At 40.1% G+C, this 17,580-nt stretch overlaps 1 protein-coding gene across 1 annotated transcript; it reads right to left on the bottom strand.

Annotated features, from left to right (window-relative positions):
- Nucleotides 1-795: 795 nt before the first annotated feature.
- On the bottom strand, nucleotides 796-17,309 carry herc4 (HECT and RLD domain containing E3 ubiquitin protein ligase 4). The gene is made up of 25 exons (XM_049599685.1): nucleotides 17,110-17,309; nucleotides 15,860-16,130; nucleotides 15,612-15,771; nucleotides 13,292-13,368; nucleotides 12,973-13,194; nucleotides 12,785-12,875; nucleotide 12,251; nucleotides 11,696-11,826; nucleotides 11,371-11,525; nucleotides 8,515-8,591; nucleotides 7,518-7,642; nucleotides 7,294-7,353; nucleotides 6,943-7,054; nucleotides 6,344-6,533; nucleotides 6,056-6,228; nucleotides 5,828-5,947; nucleotides 5,634-5,732; nucleotides 5,349-5,516; nucleotides 3,419-3,562; nucleotides 3,103-3,269; nucleotides 2,832-2,898; nucleotides 2,656-2,738; nucleotides 2,253-2,436; nucleotides 1,859-1,961; nucleotides 796-1,784 (listed from the first exon to the last, which is right to left on the bottom strand). Exons 2-25 carry the CDS (start codon nucleotides 16,083-16,085, stop codon nucleotides 1,576-1,578), a joined length of 3,144 nt encoding a protein of 1,047 aa, XP_049455642.1. The 5' UTR covers nucleotides 16,086-16,130; nucleotides 17,110-17,309; the 3' UTR covers nucleotides 796-1,575.
- Between the last annotated feature and the right edge of the window lie 271 nt (nucleotides 17,310-17,580).

The following is a 17,580-nucleotide window of genomic DNA, read 5'->3' as shown; positions in this document are numbered from 1 at the left end:
ATACAATATATCAATGGGACTCAACCAAGAAATTTGCTCACCTCCAGCTGTAACTTGTTCAGTCCATGTTCATATCATCTCCATAACTTAATACTTTTTCTTTTTTCTTCAAAAATGTAATGTAAAATTGGTGCAAAAACTAACAGCTAGCTCTTTCACCCATTGCTTGCAACATTTGTTTACTCTAAAGTCACGTTCGATCATGAGAGATTTACAAGATTTCTGGTTTTGAGAGTCGTGTGTTGTGCTGTTTGGCCAAAACGTTGCTCTCCACACACAACAGTCAAATTTGTTTTACATGTTCTGTGTGTCTCCGACATTTATCTCTTTAAGATTTGAAAAATCTAGTATTATTGTCCAGTCTTTAGAATAAGCCATTTATATCTAAAGAGGGAGTGGGTCCTCTTCTATGGAGCCCACCAAGTTTCACCTACTATGTTTCCTTGGTAGCCCAGACCAGACAAACCATACACTGGCCCAAGAGAGGGCCTGTCATATTTTTACATTCCCTGAGGGCAACCATAGGTCCCACTACATGCTTGGAAAGAAAGGGTTGGGAGGAGGAGTATATTGCAATCTGCAACCTCACCACTAGATGCCACTAAACCCTATAAACTGGTCCTTTCAGATGTGGTAGTACATTTATTCTAAGGGGCAAAAAGTAAAATGGTTCTGGTTAAAAGACCTTTTTGCTGTAATACCCAAAAACAACAAGTTGCAATAAAGTGATGATCCAAACATCTCTTAAAAATGGCTTAAAGGACAGTATTTCATCCCCAAAATAACTCACATTGATTCAGTGGCTGTACTTAGTTTTTAATTTGTGGATTGTTTTCAGGCGGACAGCCATGAAAATCCACGCTGGATACAAAGCAAATGCTTGCTCTCAATCAAATGTCACAACAAAACTTATGTCAAACATAAAGAGAGTTAGTTTACATTGTCTGGGTTCAAACATTTAATACACAGGGGGTTGACACAACATCATTACCTCCTGTAAAATATAATATGATTAACTGCAGTAGCCATGCAGCAACTACTACCACAGTGGAGCTTAAAATGTCACATTTCCATTAGGACCCTGTCAGAGAGGTATCGATTTAAATTTGGTCATTTTTAGGCCAAAGTGTAGTTTTTCTCACCAGTACAGACAGAAACATCTCACTATTATGTTCTAAGCTTCAGAAAGGTAGTGCTACTGCATTTCACTATATTTCACAGGTGTTGATGTTGCTATACGCATACCCTGTTCTCTCTACATAGCAGTTTGCTTCATCACACTCCTCATATCCAGACATGAATAAAATCATATCTGTAAGAGTAATATCAAATGTGAATCAACTTGTAATAAGAGCATCAAATGCTGTGATGGCATGGGAAAAAAAGCTAGAAAATCAAAGTTAAGATTTCCTGTGAAAGTCCAACTCTTAATCAGTTCTAATGTCATGTGGCCTCCACCTCTTTCCACTCAGTGTTCAATTCTTAAAGCAGCATTCAGACTGCGAAACAAAACATTTGGGAATGTGGTTGCCATCAACAGTCTGGCCATGGAGTTCTAGGCATTTCTATGTACAATCAGGCCAGATTAAAGCCTTGATTATGATCTATGGCCTGTAAAAGCTTCTCCCGGAGCGTTTCCTGACTCGTGTACTTAGGCAGGTCCAGCAGGTTGAAGCAGGTGTGGGCCACGGGCAGGTAATGCTCCCCTCCACCAGTGGGCTGGATGACCAACTTCAGGCTTTTCATGCCCAAAATGGGTATGCGGTCACTTCCTGTGAGGAACACTGTAGAGGCAAGAGACATTGTTTCACTTTTCCAGCTGAATCTAAGTAAATTCATCGTGGACAGCAGCACTTACAGAGAAACTGCTTTTTCTTCTCTAAAGGAAGACTGTGGAACACCTCCCAGAAGAGCCTGATGGTGGGATGATCCTTCCAGTACTCCCCTTTGTACTCAGTGCTCTGAAGGGTGGAGATAAAAGTTAATTGTACTATTTAAAATTACTCAGCCAACTGATAGATTTATGATAATATCCATTTAATTTTGATTTAAAATTGCATTCACACTTAAAATAATGACTGTTTACACAGATAAGAGAAGACGCATTTCATCTAGTTCTAGATGCATCACTTTGTCATCATGTTCTGATGCTCGACTCATGCAAACCCCCAAAACTGCCCTCTTTAACACGATAAAATGTCCAAAAATGAGCTGGTGAGACGACATATTTCCATTATCATATGAAACCAGACCTTTTCGAGCTCTGTCCAGTCATAGTTGGTGTTGCCGATGACCATGGCTTGCAGTTCGTTTGGCTGGAACAGCTCTAGAACTTTTCCACCGCACACCTTGTGAAAGCCAGCGTAGAAGCACTCGAACAGCGGGGCCACTGATGTGTTGAAAATGTAGTCCACGTATGCACTGACGAAATCTTGCCTACAGGAAGAAAAAAAAAGCACTTGATAGAGAAGTAAAATGATTTTTGTGAAGACATAACATGTAGAATGTTGAGGAAAGACAGCAATGTCACCAGATTTCCAAAACTGCGTTTTCAAGGTGAGTTAAAACATGGTTAAAGGTTTTATTGATCTTCTTATCTAACTCTGGACAGGAAAAATCTGCGACTGGTAGACAGGACAACTAAAAAAATGTTACCTGTTTGATTTATTGACATTGATGTCTTCGCCGCCTGGTATTAGTTCCAAGACCTCTGTGGCACCATAGTTTTCCTCTGTGACCTGAAAAAATAGCCAGTGCTTAGATTTTGCTAATATGTAGATATCACAGCTATTTATTTTACACTTCATGCCCCACAAATACTGTTTTCTTACTGTGAAGTTCAAGCAGAAGGTGTCCTCCAGGTCATCCTCTTCGTAGTCCAGTAACTGCTGCAGACTCCTAGTTCAAGAGCAAATAGAAATATATTTATTTTACATTATTTTCGTAAGCAGACATTTGGTAAACTCAATGAACACTCTCTGTGGTTATATAATTGAAGCATTCAAAGACTCAATTTAAGATGCAGTTAAAGAAATACCATGGTAAACTGACATTCATGAACATGTTAAATGGGAACCTCAGATGACTGTTGCTTGATCTGACCTTCCCACATCTGGCATTAGCTCTTTCAGGTCATCTAGTGTCGGCTTCCTCTTCAGGAGCTTCTTGTAAAGGGCCACGGGGAAGTTGAGCTCCACTATAGTGAGATTGTAGATGGCCAGACCGCAGATGACCCCAATGAGGTTGAATAAGTCAATGTCCTCAAAAGTCTGCGAGGGACATGGCATTAACGTGTACCAATTCATAATAGGACCACTTCAGTATCCCCGTTATTCAGGGTGTTTTAGAGTGCACTTAAACACAGCCAGTCATATTTTAGTATCCCAAGCATAAAAAAGGTGAATTATACAATAAGTACCTTGTTTGAAAACCAGATGAGCCTGGACTCCTCGTGGTAACGAAACATCCCATATTTTGGATCCAGCAGCTCTTTCATTATCAGGAGGAAGAACTCTTTTCTCACGCCTCCTGCATCGACTGCCTCTTCTCCCACAAAGATCACCTGCCATGGAGATTGCAAACGTTACAACAACGGCAGTACCTTTCATGTCTCCATCAAAATGGCAACACTATAGAAGACTATTTCTGCCAGTGTGATGAAAAAGAAAGATCCTGTAAGTAATAACAATGAAAAACATTCTCAAAATACTGAGTTAATATCTCAAAAAAAGACTTATCTCAAAATAATGTTGGTGTCGCTATCACAAAGACAACCAGATCGCTCTCCATTTTCCTCAGAGGTTATCAACTACCAAAAAACACAGTACAAACTACATTTTGTTTTCCACAGGTTTTTCAGTTGTTCCACCGTCCACCCTTTCTGCTACTAGGGATAGTTATGAAGCCAAGAGTTATGAGTTGTGCCGACAAGGTAGCAAAATAATAAAACAGAAGTGCCATAGTCTGAACTAAGACAGCAAACTCTACTGCTTTCCACATATCTGCAGCAGCGCATTACAGCGTCACGCCCTTCAGTTCCCACCTTTCAAGATAAAAGCCCTATACACTGCATCACTGCTTATCAGAGGGAAGTTAAATTCACTCAGAGCATCTCACTGAGAGGAAACTCAACAAATAGCTTACAGATAGCTTACAGTAACTGCAAAGAACTTACATTGATACTCTTTGGTAAGTGAGGATAGCTACCGGGGAAAACAAAAGCACTACCCATTTCCCATTTTGGTTGCACAGCAGTTGATGCACTTCCTTTGTGCTGTAAACTGAGCCTTCATTTCCCCAGGAGATTGTATCTGTTGCCAGACAGAATTGCAAAGTGAAAGCAAGGCTTATGAGGAACCAATCTAAACATGCTTGGTCTCCATATTACAATAGCCATTATGATGTGAAATCAACATTTACTTCAGAACGATAAGCTAAAGCAAAGAATTTCTTAATATCCACTTTAAGCAGCTGGTCACTTGGTCTGATGTGCTGAATTGTGCTGGCAGGTATCATCTAGTGGTTTTTAGAGCTTTTCTAATGGAAACAGCTGCCTCCTGCTATGAGACTGAACCATAACACCAAAACAACATGCTGAAAGATGCTGAAATACTAAGGGGAATTCCAGTGGAGTCATTACTATGAGCAACACCTTTAACATACACTGCAGTCATTTTCTCTATTATTCAAGGGATACTTCACCAATTTTCAACAAGCTTTGTATCATAACAATGTGGGCTGTACAGTATGTGTAAATGAACTATGGTAAACTTCCCTCCGCCTTAACAATGCCAAGACTTCCCTGCTCATCTCTCAGAACACATCATCCTGTGGATTTTCACTTGCTGTAGGGCTGTAGCTTGAATAACAGATTGTGCTTAAGCATTTTTGTATGCCCACCACCACAGACCCAAAGAGTATAGAAGCTGATTGAGAGTGAGAGCCGTCCCCTCTCTCTCAAACTCAGACCAAACTCTGATCAAACAGTAAAACCAGGCAGTGTTGATCAAATATTACCAAGATTCTTTCACTCCATTGCCTATTTCTTGTCTAAAGTGTTTTCAGAAACATAACTTAGCTTACTGGCCAAGCTGCATTACCTCACCCACCAGCGGGAGCTTTTATTGATCGGGGCATGACTCAGCACGTGCTGGTAGCTGAAAGTTTTCTGCCTCTTGAACAAAAGCGAGTGCCACAGACCTTTTCTCTGTTTTCTCTGCTGATGTAGCACCAATTTCAAAAGTATCTGCGTCTTTCTGCTGCACAGACAGCCCAGTTTTATGAAGAGACCATCTTTCCAGCAGTGAAATACTTCTTTAATAGAAAATATTGATTATAGCAGCTTTTACCTTGAGTGGTTTCTTGTAATCGACATTCTTAGACTTCCTGAGGACTTCCATGGTGTCTCCAACAATGTTTTCTCGCCGAACAATGAGGATGAGGCACGGGTTGACAGATTCCACCGCTGGCAGGAACATAGAGCTGAAGTTCTGCATCTGTGCTTGGTCCACTGCCATCTATCAATATAACAAAGCAATAATAAATGACTGACACATTACTATGTTTCAAAGGTGCAATAGTGCAGTTGTATGTGTCACATCATTTGGCAGCAGTAGCTTTGAGCTCCTTATTACCTGCATCTGTATGACAGCATCAGTGTGAAGCAGTGTGGTCTTTGCTTGGGCATCAAATACAAAGGGATACCTGCATAGAGTCACCACACCGTCATGACCCTGAGGATACAAAGGATTAAACAAATGGTTCACACAGATTCCTAAACATGGACAAATGTAAGTGATCTGTAGAACTGACATAAACAGAAACTCACCATTGGGTACATCTGCCTCTGAATCCACGTGACGTAATCATTTCTGATGTCTATTAAGTCATCCAACTCATGGATGTAGAATTTATCGTACTGAATGATGTGTCCTGCTCTCTCACTCACCTACAAAAACAGGAAAAATTGATGTAATTCAAAGTTCTTCCAGGTACTGTGCGATGTACATGTGACAGCTGTTGTAACACAAATTAATGGATTTCTGTCTTTTCTCACTGTGTGCAAGATCTCCAGTAGTCTGAGGGACGTGTCCAGAAAACAAGTGAAAATTCTCTGCTCTACCGAAGGAATGCCCATCTTGTGCATCTGAAGCAGATACACCACCACTTCCTTATACAACTCAACCAGCCGCTGGAAGACCTGGGACTCAAACGTAGACCACCAGTTTCCTAGTGCAAATACAAAACCAATCATATTGTGAAAAAAAAGGCAAAAAGCAGAAATTGTCAGAGGTATTGTTGCGTTGTGTGTGGCATAAAGCATAAAAAACATCTTTCATCTTACCCAGCACCTTCAGTGGAGCCTCTTTCAAATTGAGGAGTGATTTGGCAAATGGGATAGAGATAGTCACATAATTATTTCGGTCACTGAAGAGAGGGCATTCTGGCAGAGTGAGGTAGAGTCTCAGGGCTTCAATGTCTGGAGGAGAGCTGCTTAGTCTGGGAATTAGGTTCTTTTCCAAACTGGCAGCGATCTGAGGGAGACAAAAGACAAGTACATAGGTCTGTTATGATTAATGTAATCATTCCTAACTGATGCATCTCCTGGCTCTCCTGCCCGTTTACAAAAAAGGTGGGGCAAAGTGCAACAATGACATTTTCAGGATTTCATAGAACAATTAAAGCTGGTGCAGTAATAATGTGTAACTGAAGACAGTGTATATATCCTCATCTAAATGAAATCCAATTGTTTCCAGGCACCAAATCAAACTTACATGAGCATCTTACAAAAGGAAAATAGTGACAAGACCAGGTGACCCCACAGTCATGAGTGAGGCCATGCATAGGCCCATCTGGGTCTCTTGCCTGTGAAATCTTTAAATAAAATAAAGTATGTGGGTATGGCGCACCAACAACAGGATTTTTTTTTGTGTGACCACTGACCTGCTGAGCGATCTCAGGGTGATCTTGCTGAACCAGTCTGTGAAACAGGAGTCGGGCTGTGTTCATATCCACCCCTGAACATTTACTGCTGGTACTGTAGTGATCTGGATGACTGTATAAAAGAAACAGAGTTAACATGAGACAGTAGCCGTAGTATTCCTAAAAGTCAGTAGAGTACATCTAGGTTACTACCAAGTGGTAAGGATTTTTCAATTTCGACATGTATCAGTTCTAAATAGTGTGTGAAGAGGGATCAAATTAGTGAGGTAAATGCATAGAATTTTACAATAATGAATTAAGACTGTTGGACCAGATTGTAGATAAAAAGGACCTCATCTACAATGTGATTACCTCTTTGACAGAAAAGATCCATTGAGGCAGCTTGCTGAGGAGAACACGAGGTCAATCTCACTAAAGGACAAAACAAGTAATTAGTGTGACGACCTTTCAAAATCAAATCTCTAAAGAGTTTACAGAAGCATGGCAACTTGTCCAACAGAAAAAAAATATGTCTACAATAACACAAAGTAACAATAACACCAAAAACAAGTGGCCTTGTGAGGAGAGGACTTTACTTGGCGATTTCTTGCGGGAGTCTTCCTGGTGAGTGGTTCAACCACTTCTCTATGATGTCCTGATTCAATGTATAAATCTTCCTGTGGGGATCTTGTATCTTCACGTCATCTATGTCCTGGAGTTTCTACAAAAACATGTAAAAGTTAAAAAAAAAAAAAAAATTAAAATTAAAAGTACGAAGTTATGTAAAATAAGCTAAAGGTCTAGTCTGTAGGGTTTTGTGGCATCTGGCAGTTAGGTTGCAGAACTGAAACATCTCCCGTCTGCCAAGCATGTAGGAGAACTACAGAGGGAGAAGTAAAAACCCAACATCGCAAATGGCCCTATCCAGAGTCAGTGTTTGATTTGTCCATTCTGGGCTACTGTAGAAACAAGATGGCAGACTCTCTGCAGACCCACTCTGTATGTAGATATACACGGCTCATTCTAAGGTTATGAAAACACAACAATTCTTATTCTTAGGTGATAATAAACTAATGAAAACATAGTTATGAATATTACATTCAATTTCTGCCTATATATGCCCTTAATTCTGAACACTGGATCTTTAAGGAGGACTGATTTTAAAAATCACAGTAAAAAAAGTGCAATTTCTTTCACCCATTTAACATCTTAAGAAATTTAAGGTCTCTTATGTTTAAAATGAAATAAAACAAGCGCTACTTGAATCCACCCAAATCATGGCACAAAAAAGCAGGTGCTTCCTTGTATAAAGCCTTTACACACATGGCTATGATTAAAAACAAGACCAACATTTATTGACTGTGCAGGATCTGATGAAGCAGTCTCTTAATTTGAACAGGGAATTATCTTCCCTCTCCTGTATGTTACAGTTCTGCCATGTTAATTTGAAAATGTCCTATTATGGTTGTTAAAAAAATCCCATGCAGCCTTTTGTCACCAAATCAGGGGCTAACAAATGATGTTACTGCATGTTAGGGAGGTATTTCAGAAAACCTCATATTATGAAAAGTCCTTTTATTTATTACAACTTACATTGTTGGTGCAGTAGTGAGCAAAACTCTGGTCTCCTCCGGCATAAATCCTCTTGACACAACAGCCCTGTTCCGAGTCTGCAATGTTATGTAATGACAACAAGAGATAAAAGTATGGACAGATGAGAGATTGGGATGACCCATAATTATACAAAAGTTCATAGTGTCATCTTGAAGATCCATCATATTTTTGATATTAACATGGTATCAAATGTGTTGTTGCTACTTCAGATTCCACTGAGTATCACAAACCAATGCGGTAGCTTTCTGCTCATAGGTTCTGGCTGACCAGTCTGTACGGTTCAGTCCCAATGTGTCTCACCAGCCGCAGTGTAGTGGCGCTGGAAAGTTTGTGAACCCTTCAGATTTTTCTGTATTTCTGCATAACTGTGATTATATCTTCAGTTAAGTCCTAAACCTAGACAAAGAAGACCTAATTCAAGAAATAATACAGATATATATATATATATATATATATACATACATACATACATATATCTATATATATATATATATATATATATATATATATATATATATATATATATATATATATACATACATACATACACACACACACACATGTATTTAGGGCCGTAACGGTACATGTATTTGTGTCGAACCGTTCGGTACACGACTTTCGGTTCGGCACGACCCTGTACCGAATTATTGGGCGCAGGATATTATTTTATTTTATTTTGTTTTATTTTAATTCCGTTTTTGCGAGCCGAACCATTTAAAATATCTAGTTCCCCGACGGATTGAGTGACGGACCGAGTCCCGTAAATCTCTGCTTTCACTTTGTGCAGCGCACTCGCATTTTGACAACATTACAAGTGAGCCTGACGAACCTGAAGACCCACCCGCAAACCTTAACTCCTCCGTTTGGTAACACTTTGGTTTCAGGGTAAAATACGAAGATGGAAATAAACAAGTGGACAAGACAAAAGCAGTGTGTCGACACTGAAGAACAGCGGTCGGGTATGTACTTGGAAACACGTCTAACGTGCTAACACATCTAAAGCGACACCACCCGAGTTTAAACGTTAACCGGTACGACTAGAAAAAGCAATCTGGTGCAAACTATGATATCGTCGTCGTTTAAAAAGAAAGAGCGTTTTCCTGACCGTTGCGCTAAAGAAATAACCAACGCCACTGGAGTTGAGTAAAACTGTTTAAGCTGCATTTTAGATATAAGCACGTTTTGTTTACTGCACTTTAACAAAGTGGGAAAGCTAAGTAAGTTCCTAGTAAAACTGAATCTGAGCAGGCTTTAAAGCTGACCAGCTGCACTATACTTTTTATTTTAATTGAGTAAAACTGTTAAAGCAGAAATTTATATTTATATTTTTCATTCAAAAAATGTGTTAAAAAAAAACAGCAGGATTTTATTTTTCACTTTTATATTTCTATTTTCATTCAAACAATGTGAAAAAGCACGATTTTATATATATATTTGTTTCATTCAAAAGTTGTGTAAAAAGAGTTAACTGCTGTGGTGGTATGTTTTAATAAGGTTACCAATAAGTAAAAGATATTTAATAGTTGTCTATTTTTTTTATTACTGTACCAAAAAAAAACAAACAAACAAACCGTGATTTGTGTACCGAGGTACGTACCGATCCGAGATTTTTGTGTACCGTTACACCCCTAATATATATATATATATATATATATATATATAAATATGGGGGGTGTAATGGGACACAAAAATCTCATATAAATAAATATATATATATCATTTGAGATTCGTAGTCCCTGTCCTACTTAATTAATATAAACATGATATATAAACCTATTCTGTTCTGTCTTTACTATCAAAGTCTTGTCTTCACCACACAGGTTTGTGGAGTTCAGACAAAATGCTGTTGATGGTCACCAGCTCGGAAAAGGTTAAACAACAGTGCCCAAAGAGTTTGGTCTTCACCAATCCACTGGCACGCAGATAGTGTACAAATGGAGGAAATTCAACACGACTGTTACGCTCCTGAGGGGTGGTTGTCCAACAAAAATCACTCCAGGAGAACAGCCTGTAATACAGGAGATCACAAAGAACCACAGGGTAACATCTAGTATCTACAGGCCTCTCTTGCAATGGCCACTATCAATGTTCATGAGTCCACCATCAGAAAACACTGAACAAAAATGGTGTGCATGGAAAGCAAGAAGAGAGCCACTACTTTACAATAAGACCATTCCTGCCTGGCTAAGGTTTGCTAAAGGCCAGGGGGATGAACTAGAAGGTTACTGGAAGACTAAAGATGGATGGACCGAAAGCATCTGCCTGAATCTCACATCATTTTTAGTCCACACTGATGCATAGCAATGCCAAGACACTGGCTTTGCCGGGATTTAAGAGGGGAGCATAGCTAAGTGGAAACAAATTGTTTTTATTTGTAATAAGAAACCCTTGTTTCATGCTACGAGGTCAGACAAATCAGTTCACTTGGCGGAGCAGGCAGATTCCGAGGTCTGGACCAAGGCAATGTATTTTAAGAACATAGATGAAGATCTGATCACATTTGAGATCAAATTTATGCAGAAATACAGAAAACTCTAGACTTTCTAACAGCACTGTAAATGTTGGTGATTGTACAGTACATTATCTGAACTGAACAACTGGCTGATGAGGAAGGTCAACATCTAGCAAACAAAAGACAACCAGATATTTTTCTGAGGAGTTAGTGAATCAATCAAGGGATATAAAAGAAAACAAAATTTCAATTTAAAATGCTCTGTTTCTGCCATAAGAGCTTGATAAGCTAGTTATTACATCAAATCTTTGCTGTTGTGAGTTTAGTTGTTTGGTTCTACCTTCTAGTGCCTTCTCAATGCAGCTTGATTTAATGCGTCTCACCTATATCCGCTGGAGATCTGGAGGCTACCCAGGGGCCTTTCACAGGGGCGGGGCTTTTTCTGTTGCAAGTGGAGCGTGTACCAAGCTGCCCGTTACCACCAAGCCCAAATGAGTCCATCTTTCCACAGGAGGGTGTGAAAGCGAGCGTGTGCTGCCTAGTCATTGCAGTCAGTTGAGAAATGTTTAGTTCTATTATGACATTTCAACATCATTTTAATTATTCTGAATTAACCTTTTGTAATAATTATTTAATATGTACACTGATATCACAAAAATGTATGTATTCCATGTTTGATGTATTAAAGTACACATAATACATTTTTACCTTCCACATGAAATCTGCGTGACTACATTTCCCATGAGCTCAAACACTTTCCTAGGGTTGATTTCATGGTTTGTAGAGTTATGTCCGAGTTGTCCGTACCCTCCTGCTCCAAATGTAAACACACCTCCTTCCTGTAAAATCAGCAACACCAGTTGTTGTGACCTCACCAAGACCAAGAGTGCTGCAAGGCCAAAACTTCATAGACACCACAGCATACAGGGCTGGGACAGACTCAGAAAGCATGTAGGCTGCAATCATGTTAGTGACTTCAATCGAGTTATATATTAATAGGAAACAGCCAGCTAAAGAACACCACATGCCATCATGGGATATGTTTTAACCTGTCTTAAGGCAGGGATCCTCCTTTACAACTTCAGCCCACTGCTGAAACAGAAACTTATTAGACGTTCCAGGAGATCTTAAAACTCACCAACTCTTTAACCAGCAAGAGAATGCTTAAGTTGGTCAAATATTATGGTTGTTTAGATCACGATAGCCAAATTGTAGCAGTGTTTGTCTAGTGACTGAAATTAAAGGATTTTTTTTGTTTACAACTCTGGTCTTACTTTTAAAATTATGTCTGTCATCCATATTAATTATGACAGCATTACTTACCAGCTTAATTGATGAGGTATGGGGTCATTTGTAATAGAAAATTAAGCTAGACGTTAAAATGATTACTTAAATTAAATGAACTGACCTACTGCAATTAGCATTATTATGCCATTCAGCGTTTAACAATGAAGCTGATAAAACATCTGCCTTTGTTCATTTGTTCACCTTAATTTTTCGCTTCAGAATTAGTGCTTTAGATATATTAATAAAACTGTAATTGTTTAAAATCTGTCATATTGGCCTGAAAGACTCCATTGTAAGGCTATATTAAATTCTTTGTGACACCATTTCTCAGCAATTAGGCTGCCCAATAAAATATCATTTTCATACTGAGGATCGATTTCCAGAACTATAAAAATAAGGTCATGGCTGTAAAAACAATGAATTCACCACCACTTTCATTCAAGGAAACCACACATTTAAATCAAGGTCTTCCACACAGAACACTAAAACAGCAAAATAATATAACTTAACTTGGTCAGTGCTGCCGTGTGATCCTCTCCACAGGCGATGTAAATCACTCTCTGCGATCTGAGGGACTTCAGCAAAGTTGGGAAATACCGATCTAAACAAAAAACAACAACAACAAACAAAAGACATGACAGTCTGAGTTAAGGGGTTGAGTGCCCACAAGTAGTTTAGTTTTTTTTTTGACTACCTACCCTTGCTGTCATTGAGACCCAGCTGACCAAACTTGTTGCGCCCCCATCCAAACACTGCTCCTGAGAGAGTGAGGGCAAAGCTGTGAGCTCCACCTGCTGATATCTGGGCAAAAGGAATACCCTGTACAGACTGAATGATTTGGGGCGTGGAAATGCTCTGTCCATTTACTCCTATCCCAAGTTGTCCGTATCGATTGTGGCCCCAGGAGAAGATTTGGCCTCCTATTAAGAGAAATAGTCATAGCATGGTCTCAAAATGTGGACAGCATAATAACCTCACTGAATGCATGCGCATTATGTGGGCACAAACCATCCTCACCTCTTGAAAGTGCATGGGAGTGCCAAAACCCACAGGCTACCTGAGCAATTTGTACATCTGACAAACTCTTGATATTTCTGAAAAGAAAGAAATGAGATTTATAAATGTCATCATGTGCGGCAGAGTGTAATTACACTGAACAAAAATATAAACGCAACACTTTTGTTTTTGCTCCAATTTTTCGTGAGCTGGACTCAAAGATCTAAAACTTTTTCTACATACACAAAAGACCATTTCCCTCAAATATTGTTCACGAATCTGTCTAAATCTGTGTTAGTGAGCACTTCTCCTTTGCCAAGATAATCCATCCCACCTCACAGGTGTGGCATATCAAGATGCTGATTAGACAGCATGATTATTGCACAGGTGTGCCTTAGGCTGGCCACAATAAAAGGCCACTCTAAAATGTTCAGTTTTATCACACAGCACAATGCCACAGATGTCACAAGTTTTGAGGGAGCCTGCAATTGGCATGCTGACTGCAGGAATGTCCACCAGAGCTGTTGACCGTGAATTGAATGTTCATTTCTCTACCATAAGCCGTCTCCAAAGGCGTTTCAGACAATTTGGCAGTACATCCAACCGGCCTCACAACCGCAGACCACGTGTAACCACACCAGCCCAGGACCTCCACATCCAGCTTGTTCACCTCCAAGATCATCTGAGACCAGCCACCTGGACAGCTGCTGCAACAATCGGTTTGCATAACCAAAGAATTTCTGCACAAACTGTCAGAAACCATCTCAGGGAAGCTCATCTGCATGCTCGTCGTCCTCATCGGGGTCTCGACCTGACTGCAGTTCGTCGTCGTAACCGACTTGAGTGGGCAAATGCTCACATTCGATGGCGTCTGGCACGTTGGAGAGGTGTTCTCTTCACAGGTGAATCCCGGTTTTCACTGTTCAGGGCAGATGGCAGACAGCGTGTGTGGCGTCATGTGGGTGAGCGGTTTGCTGATGTCAGCGTTGTGGATCGAGTGGCCCATGGTGGCGGTGGGGTTATGGTATGGGCAGGCGTATGTTATGGACAATGAACACAGGTGCATTTTATTGATGGCATTTTGAATGCACAAAGATACCGTGACGAGATCCTGAGGCCCATTGTTGTGCCATTCATCCACGACCATCACCTCATGTTGCAGCATGATAATGCACGGCCCCATATTGCAAAGATCCGTACACAATTCCTGGAAACTGAAAACATCCCAGTTCTTGCATGGCCAGCATACTCTCCGGGCAGGTCACCCACTGAGCATGTTTGGGATGCTCTGGATCGGTGTATACGACAGCGTGTTCCAGTTCCTGCCAATATCCAGCAACTTTGCACAGCCATTGAAGAGGAGTGGACCAACATTCCACAGGCCACAATCAACAACCTGATCAACTCTATGCGAAGGAGATGTGTTGCACTGCGTGAGGCGAATGGTGGTCACACCAGATAGACTGGTTTTCTGACCCCACCAGACCCCCCCAATAAAGCAAAACTGCACATTTCAGAGTGGCCTTTTATTGTGGCCAGCCTAAGGCACACCTGTGCAATACTCATGCTGTCTAATCAGCATCTTGATATGCCACACCTGTGAGGTGGGATGGATTATCTCGGCAAAGGAGAAGTGCTCACTAACACAGATTTAGACAGATTCATGAACAATATTTGAGGGGAATGGTCTTTTGTGTATGTAGAAAAAGTTTTAGATCTTTGAGTCCAGTGGTGTGTAGACTTTAGTGGCATCTAGTGGTGAGGACTACTGACTGCAGCCAGCTGAAACGTATGCAATGTGCAAAGTGTAAACTCCCAGTTAGGATTCTTTCAGCATTCATTCTTAAGGTTTTTACTGGGAGTCGAATTATCTGCAGAGGTCTCTTCCTCCCCAAGACAAATGGACCCGGTGATTTTAACCAATAAAACATGGAATAAAGCAGTTTCACATTAAAAAAAAATAAGTGTTTTTCCAACGCTGCTTGTCGCGGAGGGGCTGCTAACTACAGCTGCCAGTGCAAAAATGCAAAATCATGAATGGCCCTATCAAAAGGCAGTGTTTGGTTTGTCAGCTCTGGAAGCTATGTAGATATAAACAGCTCATTTTAAGGTAACATAAACACTACAATTCATATTGTCAGCTGATTATACACCAAAGAAAACATACTTGTTATATTATAATCCATCTCTGCAAATATATCCCTCTAAAATCCTACACAGTGGACCTTTAATTACATGTATATTTACATGAGATAGCATGAGCAAACATGAGTAAATGCAGAACAAACAAAAAAGGTTTACAGCAAATCAGTAATTATGAAACATTACTTTGTGAATTTACCTAGGCACACGAACACATTCTTCAAAGTTATTTAGGCCCAGCTGCCCATCTGAGCCCTGACCCCATGAGAAAACCTGCCCTTTGTCATTCAGGGCGAGTGTATGAGCCTCTCCACACGACACTGCCAGTATGATCTGTGCATCCAGGGCCACTACCTGCTCTAATACAAGACAAAGAGAAATGTGATGAATGATTTCACCAAGTGTTACCATATAACACATGAAATACATATATTTATTATTACCAACCTGGTTTCTTTCTGGACTTCTCATGTCCCAGCTGCCCCAGGTCATTGCAGCCACAGGTGTATACTGTCCCATCCTCCAGCAGGAAGGCTGTGTGTCTGTGGCCACACCCCACATCACACACTTGCTTCCCCTGAAAGAACTCACATTTTCGTGGCTCAACCACAATCTCCTCATCAATCCCACCCAAGCCTAACTGTCCGTAGGAGGCATTTCCCCAGCACAGCATCGTAGCTCTCCCCTCTGGTTAGACACGCCAGCTGTATCCCCTTCTCTGTGAAAACAAGAGACACACCTTGTCTAATATAACCTCACAGAGCACCGTCACATATCCACACTTCAGGCTGCGATATAACACCTTAGCTGGAATCACCTAGCAAGGTAGCCAAATAACGTAATGGCTAAATAACATCACCGCTGCATGAAATACACGCCTACGTGTCGCTATCTTAATTATTATGTTTAGGATTTACTGATATATATTTACATCATAAATACAATGAACTCATAGCTGGCCAGATCGTATGTAAACAGATTAGCCTTGTAAGCTACAGTCAAATTAACGAGGAGTTACGTTGAGTTAGCTAGCTAAAATCATTGAAAACACCACTTCCGTTATGGGCGTCAGGAATTCCAAATTAAAGCACACGTCTCAACCTTTATTCAAAAATGTATTGCTAATATTTCTATTTAAAGACATTTAACCTACTACTAGGAGTTTAAAATAATGGTCACTGAAATTAAAACAATAACTGCCCCGTTTCTGCTGATGTTTATATGAATACGATTTTATTTTTTTAAGACGGAAGTACTACTTTTTCCGAGTGAAGGACCGAGAATAAAGACAGCTAGCACGCCTCTTGACGCCTGTCACCATGATTATTACAAGCAAGGCACACCAGTCATGACTGGTGCAACTTGGCCAAGTTAATTCGGCTTATCTTACCGTTAGACTATTACAGTTAGAAATAGCGGTTAGCGAATTGAGGACATATTTTATAATCAAATGTCTGACAAGTGGTGAAATAAGTTAGCATAGCTTTTTTCCTAACAGTGCAGTAATGTTAGCAAGCTAACATTAGTCTCAATATAACGTAAATGTAACCCTTGCTAGGAGTTCGTTTAGTAAAGTGAATTCATAGGCAACACAGTAAATTAAAAATACGTTATTCCTTTACGTCTCATAAAGGCAGTACACAAGTTACAACCGGTCTGAGTGTTGTAAAACGTTATAACCAAACAACAAGTCTTACCAAACCCACCAGCTCTGACGATATTATTGTCTTCCAGTTTTGTCCTTTGCTGGCCCGACTGTTAAAAATGCACATACCAGCACATTTTAGTATTTAATATCAAAGGCCAACTACCAGCTAGTTGTAAAAAAAAATCCTACCCAATCCCTCCACTCCAGTGTCTGTCAACAACTGCTGTATGGAGCTGCTGGAGAACTCTGTCGAGGTAACTGCACTGCACTCTATATGTCCGGTTTGTCTTTTAAAAGTAAAAGTCATTTTGTAAGAACGTAGCAGCGACACGTACAAGACCGTGCAAGAATGCCATCCAGGTTTACTAGATGGTGAAAGCACTGTCAGGATTATCTAAATACCTGATTTTAAAAGTGTATTTTTGCTGAAATGTAAATGTGTTGACTTTTATTTTGAAGGCACACCAATGTAACCGGAAGTTTTTTCTGCTATTACATACAATGTACTTTATGGAGGTGA

The sequence above is a fragment of the Epinephelus fuscoguttatus genome, linkage group LG16 (genome assembly GCF_011397635.1).
Source record: "Epinephelus fuscoguttatus linkage group LG16, E.fuscoguttatus.final_Chr_v1".
NCBI lineage: Eukaryota > Metazoa > Chordata > Actinopteri > Perciformes > Serranidae > Epinephelus > Epinephelus fuscoguttatus.
Note: the sequence above shows the minus strand (reverse complement) of the source record. Positions and strands in the feature narration are given on the sequence as shown.

Bases quoted from the DNA above. Each gene is read 5' to 3' on its own strand.
- herc4 (XM_049599685.1), bottom strand. From the start codon at position 16,085: ATGCTGTGCTGGGGAAATGCCTCCTACGGACAGTTAGGCTTGGGTGGG. The intron at 11,526-11,695 runs GTAAAAATGTAT...TGCAATGACTAG, and splicing joins ACGCAGATTTCATGTGGAAG to GCAGCACACGCTCGCTTTCA. The intron at 6,534-6,942 runs GTCAGTGGTCAC...TGTCTCCCTCAG, and splicing joins ACCCTGAGATCGCTCAGCAG to ATCGCTGCCAGTTTGGAAAA.